Source organism: Perissodus microlepis, chromosome 4, assembly GCF_051167445.1.
Source record: "Perissodus microlepis isolate ML-2025 ecotype Zambia chromosome 4, ASM5116744v1, whole genome shotgun sequence".
Classification (NCBI taxonomy): Eukaryota; Metazoa; Chordata; class Actinopteri; order Cichliformes; family Cichlidae; genus Perissodus; species Perissodus microlepis.
Window position 1 is genome coordinate 19,049,927 of NC_140464.1, and position 19,172 is coordinate 19,069,098.

Below are 19,172 nucleotides of genomic sequence, written 5' to 3' on the forward strand. Positions count from 1 at the left end.
AGAGTTTCTGTGTTTAGTGATTAATGTTCATTTAACTGTAAAGTATGAACAAAGTAAATAAAAATGAATTTTGTTTAGCATACACATAAATATTTCTAATATTCTGTTTCCAAAGAGTTTGAACTGCAAGTGATTTATGCAAATATCATTTTGGCTTGAGTTTTTGAACTAAATTGAAAGAGGATTGTTTTCTGCCATAGATATCTTGTTAAATATTTATAAAAGGATAGTGAGGTTTATGCTAAATTCCACTTAACATCTGTTTCATTTATCAAGCTTAATATTACAAAAAATAGATTTTACTCCAGCAGACAAACTGTTGGAGTCATCTCTGGAGATGATGGACCTACCCTGGATGAACTGGGACTAACAGAAATCTGCAGTGCCAGTGTGTATCAGTTCATATTGTAGCTGCTGAATGTGAATCTGGAGCAATTTATGAACCCTCAGACAGGTTGAGTCACTGGATTATATCTAGAAGCCAAATATATAATATAGCTCTAATTGTAGTGGTGTGTGTGGCACCCTGTTCTTCTTATGTGTACTGTTATGGTTCATTCACATAGAAGAGGTCAGCATTTCACTGACTGCTAGGTTGAGCAACCAGCCCAAAGTTTTGTTGTGCTGGCTGCTGAGCTTTATCTGTACCACGTCATTTTTGTGCCAGGTCATAGGCTCAGCACTGTATGTGCTGAGTGCCTATCAATCTTTGTTTCTATTAGTTGTATGAATGTATGTCACAGTGCAGGAGGGCTCCTTTGATAGTGCGCTTTGGTCAAAATTGCCACAAAAATAAACAAAATTGATTTATTTATTTATTTTTTTTCAGTTATATATTTGTGTGATTATAATGAGCTATCTGTTGTTTTAGGTGCTAAATCAGCAAGACTTGTATGAAATAACATACAAACAGAATATATGCATGAAACATACATATATTGTTGAAGCTCCATAACCAACACTGAAAGTAAAATTAATTTCTCCAAACCAAAAAAAATATATTTTCAAATAGGTGCACAACTCCCAATAACATCTGCCCTGAATTGTCTGAGAGTAGGAGATAGGAGAACTACCTGTATGTATAAAAGCAATCCTCTCCAGCCCTTTTCCAGCAGCCTGTCTGACCCAGGCAATAATGTAGATGCTTAATGTGAATCCAGAGGCTGAACAGGTCAGTCTGTGAGACTCTCTGAGGCATTTAAACATCGGTTCAGATTCTCTCAGAGTCTGAAACATCCGCACCTGTAAAGGCATAAAATAAAAAAAAGAAATTTTAAAAAGTTAAATGAATTGTTCTCCAGATCAGGGAAAATCATCACCTGCCCAACAAAAATGCAGCAATCCTGTCTCCAATCCATGACACAGCGTTCAGGATATGAATAGAATTTTATTTATTTATCTATTTATTTATTTATTACTTTATTTATTTTTTAATTTACTTTTCTTTCTGCTCCTGACCCCAATGACACATGCTTATGTTTTTTTGCTATGATATTGGTTCTATTGAATTATCTCATTATCATCATCCTCTATCATGCACTCTTCATGTTGTTGATAACACAGAAAGAACACTATGGAGACTAAATATAAGTAAAACGCACAGTTTAGGCCTCAAGCTTGCCTGAAGGCTTGGCAATACTTCTTCAGAAGATGAAAAACTACCCCGCTCATTGTGTGAAGAAATCTTCTTGGTTATTTCCAAATATGGAAAAGACAAACAAGAACGTGGATCATTATACTGGTTTACTGATAAAAAAAAATTACTGATAGAATTTTTTGATGAAGAGACAATTATGAAGCAATCAATTCACGTAAATCTTGTTAGAGTGAGGACACTCTTTAACCCTTTGAGGTCCACACCAACACAAAAGCAATGGAAAAAATTTTGTTTGCATTTCTTATTGACTTGAGTGAGTAATAACCACAATCAATTTTTTTTTTCAATAGAATTTTTAAAATATTGATCTCTACCAAATGGTTGAAATGTCACTTAATGGTAAAAGTTGAAAAAATCAAATAAAGGGCCAAATCATAATTAAATTAATAACAAAAACTATCCAGGGCATTGGATACAGTTTATTTCTAGTAGCATGCCTGTGACAAACAACAAAATACATATTTTTTGAATCTGCAAATGTGAAAAATGTGCAACAGCACAAAATACTTACATTGAGGCCACTTCTACTGCTACTGTGCGAAATCATTTTTGTTAAATAAAAACAGCGCAAATCAAGCACATCCGCTTGTGGTTTTAGGCGTTGGGGTCTTAGGGTGCAGCATTTATTCTGTGGTCTTGGAGAGATGAATCATGGTTGTCCAACTCTAGATGCTGGCTTGTTAACTTGGTTCAGACACAGCCAGGTGGAATTCTTTTGAGAGCCGTGGTTTCTGGTCCAGTAGGGCACAGTCCCTCTTGTAGACCAGGCATTCAAGTCAAGGATGTATCCAAACAGTGGAATATGCCATCTCCTTAACTTGTAACTTATAACTTGTCTTATACAGGTGTAATAGCATATCAGAAAGCTTAATTCCACCCATATGCTAATTTTATATAGGGATGAGTGATGGGCATGGAATGGTGATCTTTGCATTGGACTCTTTGCTCCACCGTTTCATGAAAGAGGCATGAACCCACAGGCATTGTTTAGAAGGTTGACACATTTGTTGTCAAACCATTTTATTGCAATCAGACCTTCATCAGACCTGTAATCACAGGCTCCATTGCACTTCTTTATCAGGTCTTTGTCTGCCATCAGAGGAGCTCCACCAGTGCAGTTTGGTCATACAGTACCAATGCACCTGACACCCAAAGAGGTGTGCAAGTTCTGGACCAAGCTGAAACTTGTGAAGAGCTGAAGTTCTTTTATGGGTTTGCTTATAGTGTTTTTTACAACTTTGGCCCCTAGAGGGAGCTTCTGTTCCTTTCAACTGAGGGGAGCATTGAAGAATGTAGATCCCCCTTGATACAGCAGCAAGTCGTGGATGATGCCAGATGAACATGGCAGAACAATTTAAAGCCCCACTCATCTGGTTTGTGGGCAATATACTTGTGGAGAGTGCCAGCCCTTGTGGCTTCATATGAAACCAAGTTTATTGTTTGCTGAATTTCTTTAATTTATGATCATAATTACTAGAGATGGCACGATACCACTTTTTTATGTCCGATACCGATACCGATATCATAAATTTGGATATCTGCCGATACCGATATGAATCCCATATAGTGTGTTTTTTAATCAATAAAAATGTTTTTTTAATATCTTGCTGCTTTTTGTATAAGTTCATACTCAAGTTACAAAAAAACAAACACTAAAGCTATTCTGTTACACCTGTATGCAAAAAATATACTGCACCCAAAATATTTCATAATTCAGCAATACTGATCAATCTAATAAACTTAAACCTACTCCATCCCCCCTATTCTGGTATTTTAAAGAGTAAGCAACCTAACTAATAGGGTTCTAAAACTCCCAGCAAAAAAAAAAAAAAAAAAAAAAAAAATAGGGAACCACCCACCCTCCACCTCATGATGCTTAATCGACGTAATCAACTTTAATTTGATGCAGTGTGGGGAAAAAATGCACAGAACTCAATTATTTTTCAAGAATAATTAAATAGATTCAGCATCTTTCTTTAACAGAATTGCAGACTGCACAGATGGAAAAAGTACTATAGCTTACCTAGGGTATATTAGACTTAATAGTTACTATATACAGTAATGGACTTCTATACAAGACAATACAACACACTAAGTATACACTCCACACTAAACGTTATGCTATGGGCTGAACCATTTGTTAATGGTGGAGGGGGGAAACACTATGCAATATATTCGGTTTTAGCATTTATATTCACTGTTGACTGTAACTACGCTCAAACTGTTAATGCTATCTTATTTTAATAAGCAACACTGTCATATGCAAAACTGGGGTGGCACTTGGGGTGGCAAGGGATCATTTTAGGGTGACACTTGCCACCCCATGCCACCCTTCTAGATCCGCCCCTGGAGCTGAGCCAAAGGAGCCGGTTCTCTAAAAAGATCCGGAAATCCCATCACTACACAGGACAGGGGACTTCTTCCAGGAGAATAACATCACTCTTTTGGACCATCCTGAATGTTCCCCTGATCTAAATTCAACTGAAAATGGACAACAGTTCCAGACAGTAGACGCCCTTCATGTGGCCGTCTTCACCACTTGGAGAAATGTTCCCACTCACCTCATGGAAACGTTTGCATGAAGTGATCAACAATAACAGTGGAGCTACCCATTACTCAGTTCATGTTTGGAACTTTGATTTTTCTTTTGGGGGATTTATGGGGGTTTTTTTGAGGTGTGGTCCTAAACTTTTGATCAGCTGTAAAACAGCGTGTTTCAGTTTAAGCTTTCTTTTTAATAAACTGCATGCTGAAAAAAATGTTTTGTCTCACTACCATTTCTTCCTGTTGCATGTTGAAGCTCTACTTGGAACCTTGCTAAGATCCAACCATGCGAAATATGATTTTTTGCCATTTTTCAAATGGTCTTACATTTTTGATTGGGACTGTAAAAGCTAAAAATAACAGCAATTTGTTTTCTTAAACCACATATGTCACATTGGACCAACAAGTGCAATCTGTGTTCAGACAAGTTTTGAGCAATAAAAAAAGTAGCTTATATGTGACATCCTTTATTTGTTGATGAAAACAAACAAACTGAAATGGTTATTCTGTTGCATTGGGATATTGAATTGTATCGCTGACATGATAATTGCAACTGAATAGAAATGCGAGTAAGGCTGGGTACCAAAACACAATACCTTTTTAGTACTGACTGAAAACATTCAGTAGGTATCGATACAGAAAAAAAAATATTTTTCAGTGCAAAATCTTGGTACTTTTCCAATAAAATCTCTGTTATTGAGCCTCACAGCTCCCTTTCTTCTGCTGCTGTGCATGACACGCCAGCAGCGGCTTCGCGAATGCGCGATTCATGTGCAGTCTGGATGCAGTGGGGTAGACATCATCTTTTCCACTATGTCACCAATCATGAGAGGCAACAGCCTTAAAAAGTTCCAGTTTTGTATTAACTGTCCTAAGAGTTTGTTTGAGGACTGACCACACAGTTTAAATACTCTGATGCTCTGATTCAGAATGAAGTAGGTGAACCATTCTTTTTTTTCCACAAAATATTTAAGAAAAAGCACAACATCATATGACAAAATGGCCTAAACAAAGTGGCAAACCTGGCTGACAGATGTGAAAATATTTTAAACAGTTGAAAACTCAAACTTACTCCTTCCATATGTGGTGTACCTTCAGTCTTGAGGTGTTCAACAGGAGAGTTGTACGTCTTAATGGTGCATTCTGCTCCACACTGATTTGGATCACCACCCTGAAAAACAGATTGTGTAATTAAACAGTAGCTACAGAAATGATGTGTACAACTAAAGCAGAGGCCACCAGTGCAATGTGAGCCCAAATTATCTCCAGCATGCAAAACAAGGTTCCTTTGACTACAGTTTTATCTATTTATTTGCAGAACCTAAAGGATTAACAACTTCAAAGGCGTCTTGGTGTAGCAGTAGTTTGAAACATAATGGATTTTGGTAAAAAAAAAAAAAAAAAGTAATACTTTTGAATATCTTACCATCACTGATGCTCACATGTTACACATCTCTGCCACAAATCAGAGTCTAATGAACATTTCAAAGTCTCTGTTAGAGGTACATAGTATGCGAACTGATCTGTTCTATTCTCACTTTGTCCTAAAAAAATGTTCTTGGGCTCCACATAGTTGAACATTTGTATGAAGACTGTGTACTGGAGTATGTTGTCCTCATTGGCCCTTTATGGCATGCAGAAAACAGCCTGGATCCCTTGACCGCCTCACAAAGCTTGGCAATACCCTCGTTGGATAATGTTGTTTCATTTTTTATTAGTGTAGTGAACTCATTCAGAATATAGGGCTGACCCAACTCATGTTTAAATTCTTTTAAATTTCCTCTACAATGGTCAGGATGGCAGAAGCAGGTAGCAATGAAATACATAACCCCTCAATAACTTCACTGACTTGCCACAGAAATCAAAAAGGAACATTGTCTCTAGCTGCTCCTGGTAAATTAAACTGGCGTTTGTTTCACAGTAAAGTTAGCTAGAATCTTCAACCTGCTGCATTAGTATGAACTTTTCAGAAAACTAATAGGACTGAAGGTAAAGCCTGTGACAGAGGAACGCATTCAACGCAACAAGAAAACTGACCAAGCAAACTATGGTTAAAGTTGATATGGTTAAATGTATTTCACGTCTAATGATATACTTACATTGAAATAGAAGGTTGTTGGTTCAGTGCAGGGTGCTGCTGGCACTCCCTTGCTGAGCTGAATCAGTCTGGACTGTTAGAAGTGGCGCTATCTTCTTCTTCGTTGGTTTGGTGTACTACATGCTTCCAAGGAGTATTGCTGCCCTCACAGTCAGACCGCTATCTCTCTGTGACAACAATATTACTCTCCTCGTCTGAGTTTTTATATATATATACATATATATATGTATATATATATATATATATATATATATATATATATATATATATATATATATATATATATAGAGAGAGAGAGAGAGAGAGAGAGGTAACAGTTCAGACACATGATGCATTGTCTCCAAAACGTGCATATAAATGGGACTTTTCAAAGACACTGATTGTTACAGCTTTTATAATACATTCTGTGGCTGCTCTTGACCTTGCAAACTACACCAATTATTCTCTTAACATTATTTCATTATTTTTATGGTACTTCATTTTTATCAATTAATTTTAATTTCAGCACGTCATATCACACTCAGACTGAACACGAACTGAACAGTGGTAAATCCATGATTTAAATCTCCTGTTCCACCACATCCCAAAGGTGCTCTTGGTTTGGGATCTGGTGAACATGGAGGCTGTTGGAGTTCAGTGAAGTCATTGTGATGTTTAGGAACCCAGTTTGACATGATCACAGTTTTGTAATGTGGTGCACCATCATGCTGGAATTAGTCATCAGAAGATGTGTACACGGTGGTCATAAATGGATGGATATGAATGGTGGAAGTTCAAGGAAAGGAATAAGCAATTAACTAATAAGAAAAAATATGTTTAATGATCAAACCAAGATAACTGATGAATCCCTGAGATTCTAAATCTGAATTTATTTATTTTTTGCAATGATAAGGAAGATTAAAACACAATGTCTTGTGACTCATGTTGTGCATCAAAGGGTTAAAAAACACTGTACCAGTACACAGACTATGTCATTTTTAGGGTAATTGGTTCTACAATAGAAAATGGCCTTTTGCCATTAATTATGCCACAAAATATTTTTTTCATTGTAAATAGTTATGTTTTATAATTGGTGAGAATGTATAACTTAAAGAAATATACATAGTTTTTATTTTTAGTAACTGATTATATTTGCTATTAAGATATACTGTTTTATCAAACGGTCTGAGCTTGTTAATATAAAAAAAAATTTCACAATAATTCTAACAGTGTTTTGACTTTTTAAAGTTACAAGTACGGTATGTTTCGGGTGATTAATATATAGTTGTATAATGTAAATTCAAATGAAAAAAGCAGGAAAGATTGTCATTCATACAGAATGATTATGTAAATTATAAGGTGATTAATTGTAAATAATGTTACAGATTTTTCCTGTTGTTTTCAAAGACAATGTGCCATATTACTGTAACTTAATATATTTTCAACATATTAGCAATGTAAAAATAAAAGCAATTTAACGTTTGTCAATTTACAGAAATTTAACATATATATTACGATCATTTACTCTTTTTGATTTAATGGCAATTTACAGTTGCCATTTCACAGTTATTTACTGTAAATTTCACTGTAATTTTTTTACAGTGTACAGTTACAGAGGCTGGCTGTGTAAACCGATCAAACATTTTCACACATGTGGAGGAAAAGAAGTTTAAGTTTATTGTAGTATGCTGTGGTCATTATATCAGATTCCCTGCCTTAGTGAGGCTCACAGCATCCAGCAGCCAATGCCTCCAGCCAAACTTCCTTCTAAAGGGGATCTGAAGGAATAGATTGCTGTATCATTAGATTGTAAATTATTATTTTTTATAATAATAAAAAAATTAAAATATAAAAACATAATAATGAAAAAGTTCTGACAGATTATGAAAGCATTGGGTCTTTGCTTTGTGTCTCTTGAGGACAATAATGAACAGCAGAATCCTTTGATGTCGAGATGCTCATCTGCAGATACAGCTGCTTTCTTCTGTTTTCTCTGGAGATGGTAAACTGGTGCTGAACTGCTGTGAGCATAATTAGTTGCTACGACTACCTCGATCAAGAATAGTGACCCCTTAATGCCACTTCCCCATTTTTTTTCTTAAGTATAAACACCCTTCAATCATCAGTGGTCTTGGAGCTCCTCCTCTGGTGGCTTCATGGTACAACTGTTCAGCCACTGAGAGGTTTTTGTTCAGCTCTGCTGATATTTTGTGCTACTGTGGCGTCTGGCACAGTAATACAAAGCAGTGTCTTCAGGCTGCATATTCTGTCCATTTAAAGTTATTGTGTTGCTTGAAGTGTCTAAGTCAATACTGAATTTGTTCTTTAGTGAATCTTTGTAGTATGAAGCTGAAGTATGTTTCATCCCAATCCACTCCAGTCCTTTCCCTGCAGGCTGTCTGATCCAAGCTGTGTACCAGCCAAGAGAATAAGAGACCTGACAGGTGATGGTCAGACGCTGACCTGGCTGCACAATCACAGAGGCTGGCTGTGTCAGCTGCTCACACTTCACACCTGTGGAGAAAACATGTTGAATGTAGTAACAGTAAGAATCAGTGTGCTGTGATCATAGTGTTTCTGTTCAGTGAGACTCACGGGATCCAGCAGCCAGCAGCAGCAGCAGAGCTACAGAGAACATGTTGGTACTAAAGGTGATCTGATGGGAGCTTCTCATCTTCTTCTGTGACTGACAGCATGATATCAGACTTTATATCAGCCTGTGACGAAGTTTGATTTGCATACAGATGGATGCTGACAGATTATAAGAGAAAACAGATCACACTGTGGCATTTAGTATAAGTAAGAAACAATTTTAGTACAATTAAAAGAAAATATTATTTAAAAACAAATATAGTGTTGGATTTTTGTTTTAAACAATAAATCCTTAAACTCTCAATTCAGACACGGCAGATAACAATATTTACATTTAAACATCCACCAAAAAACAATTTATTGTAAAACTTTACAACACAAAGGCTTCAGAAAACCAGCAAATGTTGCATTTCTGAGTGTGAGGATTGAGTTAAATGTATTTTCTGTAATTTGAGCAACAATCAAGCAGTGTTTCACTTAGTGTGATAAGTTTTTGTACAGAGTTTCTTCCTGTTGTGTCACTGTGACTCTCGAGCACAATAATAAACAGCTGAATCCTCAGTCGTCAAGCTGCTCATCTGCAGATACACCTGCTTTCTGCTGTTGTCTCTGGAGATGGTAAACCGGCCTCTGACTGACTCAGAGTAGTAGGTGCTACTACCAGTGTCAATTAAAGCAATCCATTCGAGTCCTTTTCCAGGAGCCTGTCTGATCCAAGCATTCCAGTAATTGCCACCAAACCCTGAGTATGTACAGGTCAGTCTGTGGGAGTCTCCAGGCCTTTTAACCACTGATTCAGACTCAGTCAGTGTTTGACCCTCAGTACCTACAGACAAACAGCTCATTAGATACAATGATGCAGACATTTTTTTTGTCTTTTCATCAGTGAAAGTAAACCTATAATCCTTACCAGCCCAGTTCATTAAAAGAATGTGAAAAGTGAACCAAATATGAGGTCTGATCATAATGAAAGCCATTTCTCTTTGATCAGTCTACAGTGGGTACATCAATGATTTACTCTCTGTCTTCAACTCTCTAACACTTATGTAAAGATAAACTAGAACAGTTTTGCATCAGCTCCTCCCTGAAATACAGAACCACACTGCAACTTGCAGTACTGATCATTTCATTACATTATTATTTGAAATGTATTTACTTGTTAATCAATTGTGTTCAGGTACGAAAGTCCTGTCCTTATAATTCTACATTTTTTTTTCTTTGATCATAAAATCCTAGTTGATACTCATTTAGAAAAGTACATTATGTTTAAGCATTTGTTTAAACATCACAGTTTGATGATGATGAAGCCCTTTTATTTGTCACTTGCAGTTGCCTGTAGCAAAATTGGACCCCTTCCGACCATACATACATTACACAAACATCACACTGGGGAGACAGGTCAGAACAAGTGTAAAGAAAAACTGAAATGTACTACAAAATAGGGAATTGAGGAGAAAAAAAGAGAACTCTACTCAGACTGAGCTCCTGATAGGGGATCAGTATCAGAACAGAAAACAAAAACTCCTCAGCACAAAAAGCATCATAACACCGTGAAATTACATGACAAGTTACAGGGGTGGGTAAAGGGGGGTTAGAGTAAGCCAGTGCAGACAGCAGCATCCGGTCCTGCGGGATCTCTGCACTGATCCAGTCAACCCGCCGTCTGCATTGTGTGGGGGACAAGCATCGGAAGCGTTTGGAGGGGGTGGGGGGTGAGCGTGTATCTTCGTCTGTGTGTGTGTGCATGTGTATGTGTATCCTGAGTTCAACTGAGAGAGTGTCCTTTCACCCGGTCAAGCGAAAGTAAACAGTCCTCTGAGTCAACCCAGATGGCCTTGAGGGGTGTGGCGCAGAGAGTCAAAATACAGTCGCGTTATCAAGGAGAAGAATTTGTTGTTGTTTCAGCTGGCCTCGGCTTTGGGGCCTTCTAGCAGCAGCATGGGTAGCGTCATGAGAGAATGATGGTTGTTTGGGTTTAGTGCGAGCAAGCTGCATCCAATTTTACAGCCGATCTAAGGTCCGTCACTGGTCACCAGGTCTGTCAATTTTCCATTGAAGAGCCGTGAGCTTCTCCAAGACCTTTTCCATATTTGCCTTCAATAAGCACAGTCTGGCACAGTCTGAGAACTCACAGCTGTCCCCATGGCTTCGATCATAGCAACTAGCCTTGTGGGGTTTTGGATCCCATGTAAACGCCTTCTTTAATCTTCGATAAGCCAGGGCCGAGCTAGTTCAGATCAGCAAGAACCCTGTTATCCTGGTTCCGAATAGGTATAAATCTTCTATGTCCTCAATCGACATCGACAGTCCCGCCAGGCACACGACGCGTCACTGCTGCATTGTGTGTCAGGCAGGAAACGTCCCTCCAGGACAATCGTGCTCTCCAGACTTAATCATAAACACAGTGTCTGTGTTTATGATTAATGTTCATTTAACAATATAGTATGAACAAAGTAAATAAAAATGAATTCTGTTTAGCATACACATAAATCTTTCTATTAGTCTGTTTCCAAAGAGATTTATGCAAATATCATTTTCGCTGAGTTTTTGAACCAAATTTCTTGAAAGAGGATGGTTTTCTACCATATGTAAATATTCAGTTAAATATTTACAAAAGGATAGTGAGGTTTCTGCTAAATGCCACTTAACATCTGTTTCATTTATCTTAAGCTTAATATTACAAAAAATTGATTTTACTCCAGCAGACAAACTGTTGAAGTCATCTCTGGAGATGATGGCCCAACCCTGGATGAACTGGGACTAACAGATATCAGCAGTGCCAGTGTGTATCAGTTCATATTGTAGCTGCTGAATCCAGAGCATGTACAGGTTCATTCTGGATATTCTCCAGGCCATTGCCCCAGGCCAGCAATTGTGTTCAGGTAAAACAGTCTTATCCCCTATAGTTACACTTTTTTTAAAAAATTCTTTTATTTTTTTTTTCTCTTATGTTACAATCCTACTTGATACTCATTTAGATAAGTGCATTTTGTTTAAGAACTTGTTTTTGGAAAGCAGAAAATCAGAAAGGGAAAACTCCAGCATACGTTATTTCATGTGTGTCTGCTTGTTTAATGTTTTCTAAATGCTGATCTATTTGCACTTTAGGGTTTTGTCAAGTTTTGGTAAAGCATCAGAGGTTCTGTGTTTATGATTATGTTTCATTTGACTGTGCGGAAGAACAAAGTACATCAAAATAAAATCTGTTTAGCATACAAGTATAAATTAAACTTTCCATTTTTTTGTTCTTTATATCAGTAGGTCAGTTACATTTAACTGCAGGTAATTTGTGTAAATATCATTTTAATGTGGTGAGTTTCTTCCTCTTGTGTCACTGTGACTCTCGAGCACAATAATAAACAGCAGAATCCTCAGTCGTCAAGCTGCTCATCTGCAGATACACCTGCTTTCTGCTGTTGTCTCTGGAGATGGTAAATCTGCCTCTGACTGACTGAGAGTAGTAGATGTAGGTACTGCTATCACTGATGTAAGCAATCCACTCCAGTCCTTTTCCAGCAGCCTGTCTGATCCAAGCTGCATGAATATCACTGCTGAACCCGGAGTATGTACAGGTCAGTCTGTGGGAGTCTCCAGGCCTTTTAATCACTGATTCAGACTCAGTCAGTGTTTGACTCTCAGTACCTACAGACAAACAAGAATAATTAGTGACTGTTTTATATAGTATATCATTTTACTTTCACAACAATGTTAGTAAAACGACTGCACTTTCCTTACCAGCCCAGTAAATCGAAAGGATAAGAAAAACAACCACGAATTCAGGATGATTCATTGTCGAGATGATTTGTCTCTGCTCCGTGTACAGTGGTGGTTAATGATGTATTCCCTGTCTTATATTCTGCATCATGTCTTCAAAGGTGGTAGAGATCATAGTTTGCATCAGCTCCTCCTCCTCAAAGACGAACACACATTCTCTCCTTCAAGTTAACACTCCACATTTTGAAATATTCAGGCCAGCCTTCTAAATGCAGAAACAATATGCATTGACCTTTTTTTCCTCAGGTCACCCATTCATACAATTTTGAATACGTTGACTTAAAGAGGAAATGAAAACCTTAAGATCAAGATCTCTTCTGAGAGAGTGTATGCGTAGTCACAATGAAGTGTTTTTATAGTGGAGTCATTGTGTTAACCATTTAACGTGCATGTTCAAATCACATGCCCCATATATTTAGGTTAAATATATCCACCATTGTATTAATGAAAAAAGATCTGTGCCACTTGTTGTATGAACAAATGTTGACGAATAGTGCTTAAAAAATAACAATGAGGATCAGTAAGAAACCTTTGATAGCTTTATGCCCTACTGTGAGTAGTCCAACAAAGGGTTAATTCAACTTGACACTGCTAAGGTATGTGCATAGGACCTTTCTTGGCATGCAGCTGCATTTAACTGTGCAGCAAAAGCACGCAGGGGTTTGAGACGGCTGTGTAGCAGGAACATGCAGCTGTGTTTAACTGGACTGCTTCACGGTGTGTGCCGCCCTTCAACTGGCTGTACAACAGAGGCATGCAGTTGTTTGGATGGCTGCAAAGCAAGTTCCTGTGGCCTTTTCTGGGGTTATAAGCTAAAAAAAACATGAACCCCCGCAACTAGCTATGAGATAAATGCAAAAGCCCCTTGAATGGCTATAAGGAAAAACATAGGGCTCTTTAGTCAAAGGAGCTTGCAAAGAAAAGCGTCTGGACTTCTTTAAGTTACTTGAAGACGTTTCACCTCTCATCCGAGAAGCTTCTTCAGTTCTAAGGTCAAATCAGGAATTCGCATGATAAGGTGGGGCCAGGTTTCACAATGAACACACCCGAAACTCTGGCTGATTGGGACCCACACCCAGTTTCACACCTTGGCTCAGGCGATTAGAGGATCATCAGGGGGTCCTTTTGTCCCTCTGTGGGGGGATACTCCCACTAGGTTTATATCTGGGACTCTCCACCATTTGACCTTAGAACTGAAGAAGCTTCTCGGATGAGAGGTGAAACGTCTTCAAGTAACTTAAAGAAGTCCAGACGCTTTTCTTTGCAAGCTCCTTTGACTACGATGACCTGGATGACTGAGAACCTTCACAGACATAGGGCTCTTTAAGCTACCGCAAGATAAAAACATCCAGTTATGTGAACAGCTGTAAAGTAAAAGCAGACGGCTCTGTGAGTGACTAAAGCCAGAAGTGTACAGCCTTTCAATATTTCTATAAGCAAAACAAACCTGGCCTCTGCAGGGCAGGCACCTGAAGTTCTGGCCCTCGCCTCAAACACCAGAAGGCGCTGAAATAACCCTTACTCAGCATGGATAGCAGCTTATGGATAGCAGCTTATGTCTAGCATGCACGCCCAACAAAAGTGTTAGCTGGATTAACTGATTAACTGTCTTTCTGTAGACTTTCAGACTCACTTTGGCTATAAATCTGACAAAGGGACCCTATGCAGTGATGGATGAGAGATTGGTTTGCAAGAAGTTATGGTGTAGGGTCGTGTATATCATAAGTGGAAGATGAAAAGGGAAAAACAGAGGATCAAAGGATACCTAAAAATGGGAGGGGGGATCATTGCCCCTATATAAGATGACTCCGATATGCATTGGGAAGCTTTTTTGTCTGCTGTTGTCCGTTTTGTGTGATTTCTGATCTGCATGCGGCGAACACCCGGGGGAGCTTTTTGTTTTGCTGAACTTGATTGTTCAACAACTGGCATAGAACTCTGCTCTTCTTCTGTGACTTTTGTGTTTTGGACTTTTAATTGGCATCTGAACGCAGGAGCCTACTCTCTTTTAACCAGAGTGGCGGCTGAACCATCTCTTCAATTTGCATCTCAACAACTTTAGACAGTTCTCGTAACAGTGTCAAAATCCCCCTGAACTCTTTCACTGCTTTCCCATAAAAAATACACTCAGACATGACACACACTGTCGCTGTTCAAGATTCTTTAAAGACACACTTTGTTTGACCCAAACTCGTTGATGTAAAATTCATTTAAACAGATAACAGTCAAATATGACCCAGAAAAGAATAAAAAATTTGTAACACCTCTGGAAAAGTATAACATTTTAAAATATTTTCATTTTTTGTGTGCTTTGTGTATTTTGAAGACCTGCCCAGCCCAGCAAACCTCCATCTGTAGGAGAAGAGCGAGACACCTGCCTGTCCCCTGTGCTCTGGAAGAGGGACCCTAGAACACCTCCTCAGCAGCTGCCCAAAGGCCCTGGCCGATGGTCGGTATTGTTGACGACATGACCAGGTGCTCATAGTAGTTGCTGAAAAGATTGCCTCAGTAATCAGCACCAGCAAGCACCATCATGCTCCGAGGAAGGCAATCTCATTGCAAAAACATCCCTCTGGTCAGACATGATCATTATTTCTGAGGTCTCAAAACATCTGATCTTGCTGGAATTTACAGTACCAGTAACTAGTGGAGGGGAAGGGGCTGGAAGACTTTCTATGAGCCCATAGAAGTGGGTTGTAGGTGTTTTGCAGGATGATCACTCTGCAAAGTCCTGGGCTGGCTGGGTGTGGCTGGGGTAACCAAGAAGAGGGCCATCCAGGCTGTGAGCGAAGCAGCAGAGAAAGCCTCAAGGTGGCTGTGGATTAAGAGGGCTGATCCGTGGGTAGCTACTGGTACGCAAGTCGGGGCCTGATCACCCCTGGCTGGGTCGCCTGGGCGAGGGATTTACGATGTTGCGAGACCTGAAACACCTGATGACTAGGGGATGGGTACCGGTATCCGGTGCCATTATGGCACCGGTTCTGACATAAACGGTAGTAACCAGACCGAAAAGCAGCGCACATTTCGGTGCTTTTTTTTCCTGAGATGTCATACACTTTGGATTCTAGCCAATCATTTTACCTTTCCAAAGATAGTAGGCGGGCCCAGGTACGTACGTTCTTTTAGAGCAGAGCTACAGATTAAAAATACCCAAGGCGAAGCGGTCAAAAGTCTGGCTGTACTTCACAGCAAAAGATGCAAACTCAGCAGCCTGCAACAAGTGCTTTAAGGTGATACTGTGCAAAGGAGATAACACCTCGAATCTGACGACGAACCTGGCGACGCATAGTGTTTTTTTAAAAGCCGAGAAATGCACCGTATTTGATAGCTTGCTGCGAGACCTCACACCGGCACATCTACTGTGGGTGTGGTGCCTGTTATCGGACCCGGAGTTAGCAACATCCCCCAAGAACCCGAAGAGGAGAGTCCTGGCCCCCAGCCCTGCCAGTGTAGCAGAAATGATGACGGATGATGATGGCAGCAGCAGCCGTTCTTCTCTGGGCGAGTAGCTTAATGTTGTTCGTGTGTAATTTACGTTGAGTAGGCTAACCACGTTATTAAATTAATACACATAAGGTGAACTAGCAAACACCTTCGTAGTACATGCGGCTGTCTTCTTGTTTGATGGCAGATACTCCCTTCACCCTGGCCAAAAAGGCTAAAATGACCAAAGAAAAAGTGGAAAACAGCTAAACATGAGAGGTTTTTGGACAAAGTTTGTGTTTTTTCCATTGTTTAAGCACTGCTTCCAGCCAAGAGTGATACCACATATGCTCTATAGCTGCAGAAAAGGCTAACATTGTTATCTTTTTACAAAAAAACAGCTAAACATGAGAGGTTTTTGGACAAAGTTTGTGTTTTTTCCATTGTTTAAGCACCGGTTCCAACCAAAGGAGGTATGTTGTATCAACAAAAAAGGCTAACTTGGTTATCATTTTGCAAAAAAAAAGAGACTGCTAAAAATAAAAACATAAGAGGTTTTTGGACAAAGTTTGTGTTCTCCATTCTTTAAGCACCGGTTCGAGCACCATTTAAGCACCGGCACCATTTCAAAAGTACCGGTTTGGCACCAGTATCGGATAAAACCTAAACGATACCCATCCCTACTGATGACCCCAGGATACATCACTGAAGATGCGTGCCAGTGCATCTAGGAGATGTTTCTTGCATAGAGGACATGCAGTCTGCATATTGGTCCAAGACTATCTCTCTTGTAATGAGTGGTTATTTGAGTTACTGTTGATTTCCTATCAGCTCAAAGCTGTCTGGCCATTCTCCTCTGACCTCTGACATCAACAAGGCCTTTTCTCCTGCCACTCACAGGATATTTTCTCTTTTTCAGTCCACTAATGGCAGATCAACAGTTTCTAAAACACTCAGCCTGTCTGCCACTAACAACCATGCCGCATTCATTTAACTTTCTTCCCCATTCTGATGCTCAGTTTGAACTTCTGCAGGTCATCTTGCCCATGGCTACATAAATAAATGCTTTGAGTTGCTAACATGTATGGATTAATGTACACGTGAACAGGTGTACCTAATAAAGTGGCTGCTGAAAGTACTGTATGTAGTGTGACGTTATTGGACGACACAGTAGTTGGTGCTATAATCTCAAATTGTATCTGAGAACCGATTCTATCTTGAATTACAGAAGTAAAGAAAATGAGTCTCTGAGCTTTGTTTTTAAATCCAATTCACGTTTTTGATTCTTTTTTTTCTGCAATTTTTGCACACTTGCACTTTATGTAGCCATGTGCTGCGTGTCTGTTATATGTGGCACCGTGGCCTTGGAGGAACACTGTCTCACTTCACTGTGTACTGTACCACCGCACATGGTTGAAATGGCAATAAAGCCACTTGACCTGGTTACTCATTAGGCTTAATTTAAAATCATCATATTTTAACAGTTATGAGACAACAAGCAGAAGAAGTTTCTTAAAAGTTGAAGTTAAGTTTCATTCATGGTCTTAGAGCTCCTCCTCTGGTGGCTTCATGCTACAACTGTTCAGCCACTGAGAGTTTTTGTTCAGGTCTGCTGATGGTTTGTATTACTGTGACTCTCTGGCACAGTAATACACAGCAGTGTCTTCAGGCTGCATATTCTGTCCATTTAAAGTCACTGTGTTGCTTGAAGTGTCTAAGTCAATGCTGAACTTGCTCTTTAGTGAATCTTTATAGTAAGAGCTCCCAGTATCTTTCACCCCAATCCACTCCAGTCCTTTTCCTGCAGGCTGTCTGATCCAAGCTGTCCAGGTGCCAAGAGAATAAGAGACCTGACAGGTGATGGTCAGACGCTGACCTGGCTGCAGTATAACAGAGGGTGACTGTGTCAGCTGCTCACAGTTTACACCTGTAGAAAAAACACATTGAATGCAGTCAAATTAAAAGTGTGTAGTTTTCATGCTGTCAGTGTTTGTGTTCAGTGAGACTCACAGGATCCAGCAGCCAGCAGCAGCAGCAGAGCTACAGAGAACATGTTGGTGCTGAAGGTGATCTCCCAGGAGCTTCTATTCTTCTTTTGCAACCAGCAGCATTATATCAAGTCTGTGGGGGAGCTTACTTTGCATACAGATGGACGCTGATACATTATTAGAGATATACTGATTGTTCAAGCAGTAATAGAGACTGTGTTTTTAACATTTTTAAAAGATGAAAATCAAAAACAATCTTAAAAAATAACTCTGAGGTTCATTAAAAACTGAATTTTAAAAGAAAAATTTAAACTTGTCCCTGTGACAAGTTATTGACATGTCCTGGGTGAACTCTGCGTCTTTGGCTTATGCAGGCTGGAATTAAAAAAAAAAATGAGAAAAGCAAGCCAAATATAATTTCTAAATATTGTGGAAGCCATTTGTTTCTGCTCAGTCTACAGTGCAGACATCAATATGAGAGGAAGAGGAGAACTTCAGAGGTTATGACCTTGCTCGACTCTGTATGTTGAATCCATACAACAAGACAAAGTCTGATTTGATTGCTAATAAAATTGAAAGAAAAAAACCCACTTTTTGTCATTTTTAAACAAATTTACTGTATAACATTTACTGTACATGTAAATGTTGGGTTCTATGTTTCTGTATATAAACAAGTACTTTGCATAGTTTGCACCTTATTGGTTTGTAGATTAAAATGTACAATATAATAAATAAATACAAGCTCACAAACCAAAATATTTTTTTAATAAAAGTATTTTATGTCATAAATTAATCAGTTTATAACTTCATTGGTCAGTGAATTCAGTTTCATGTACTGGCCTTTAATTTTAGAGCTTTATCAATACTTACAAACTCACAAAAAGGTTCTTGCTTAGGAGTTTAAAAAATAAACAGAAACAACAGGAATTTATTAGAGTCTTAGAGATTTTTTTTTCTGTGAATGTGACTGTGGCCCTGTAATACACAGCAGTGTATTCGGGCTGAATATTCTGTCCATTTACTGTAGGGTCTCTCTGCTGCAGACTCCATAAAAACACAACACAACAGAACACAGTTTGCATTTATATAAAATAGCACAGATTCTTTTGAATCATTT

General features: G+C 38.9%; 1 pseudogene and 1 gene segment (V, D, J or C); both read right to left on the reverse strand.

The window, feature by feature from the left end:
* Window positions 1-12,201: 12,201 nt before the first annotated feature.
* On the reverse strand, window positions 12,202-14,173 carry LOC146388782 (Ig heavy chain V region 6.96 pseudogene; annotated as a pseudogene).
* A 3,519-nt stretch (window positions 14,174-17,692) lies between these two features.
* On the reverse strand, window positions 17,693-18,137 carry LOC146388783 (immunoglobulin heavy variable 4-38-2-like). The segment is given in 2 exon segments: window positions 17,693-17,994; window positions 18,078-18,137. Coding segments are annotated over 2 exon segments (345 nt in total).
* Between the last annotated feature and the right edge of the window lie 1,035 nt (window positions 18,138-19,172).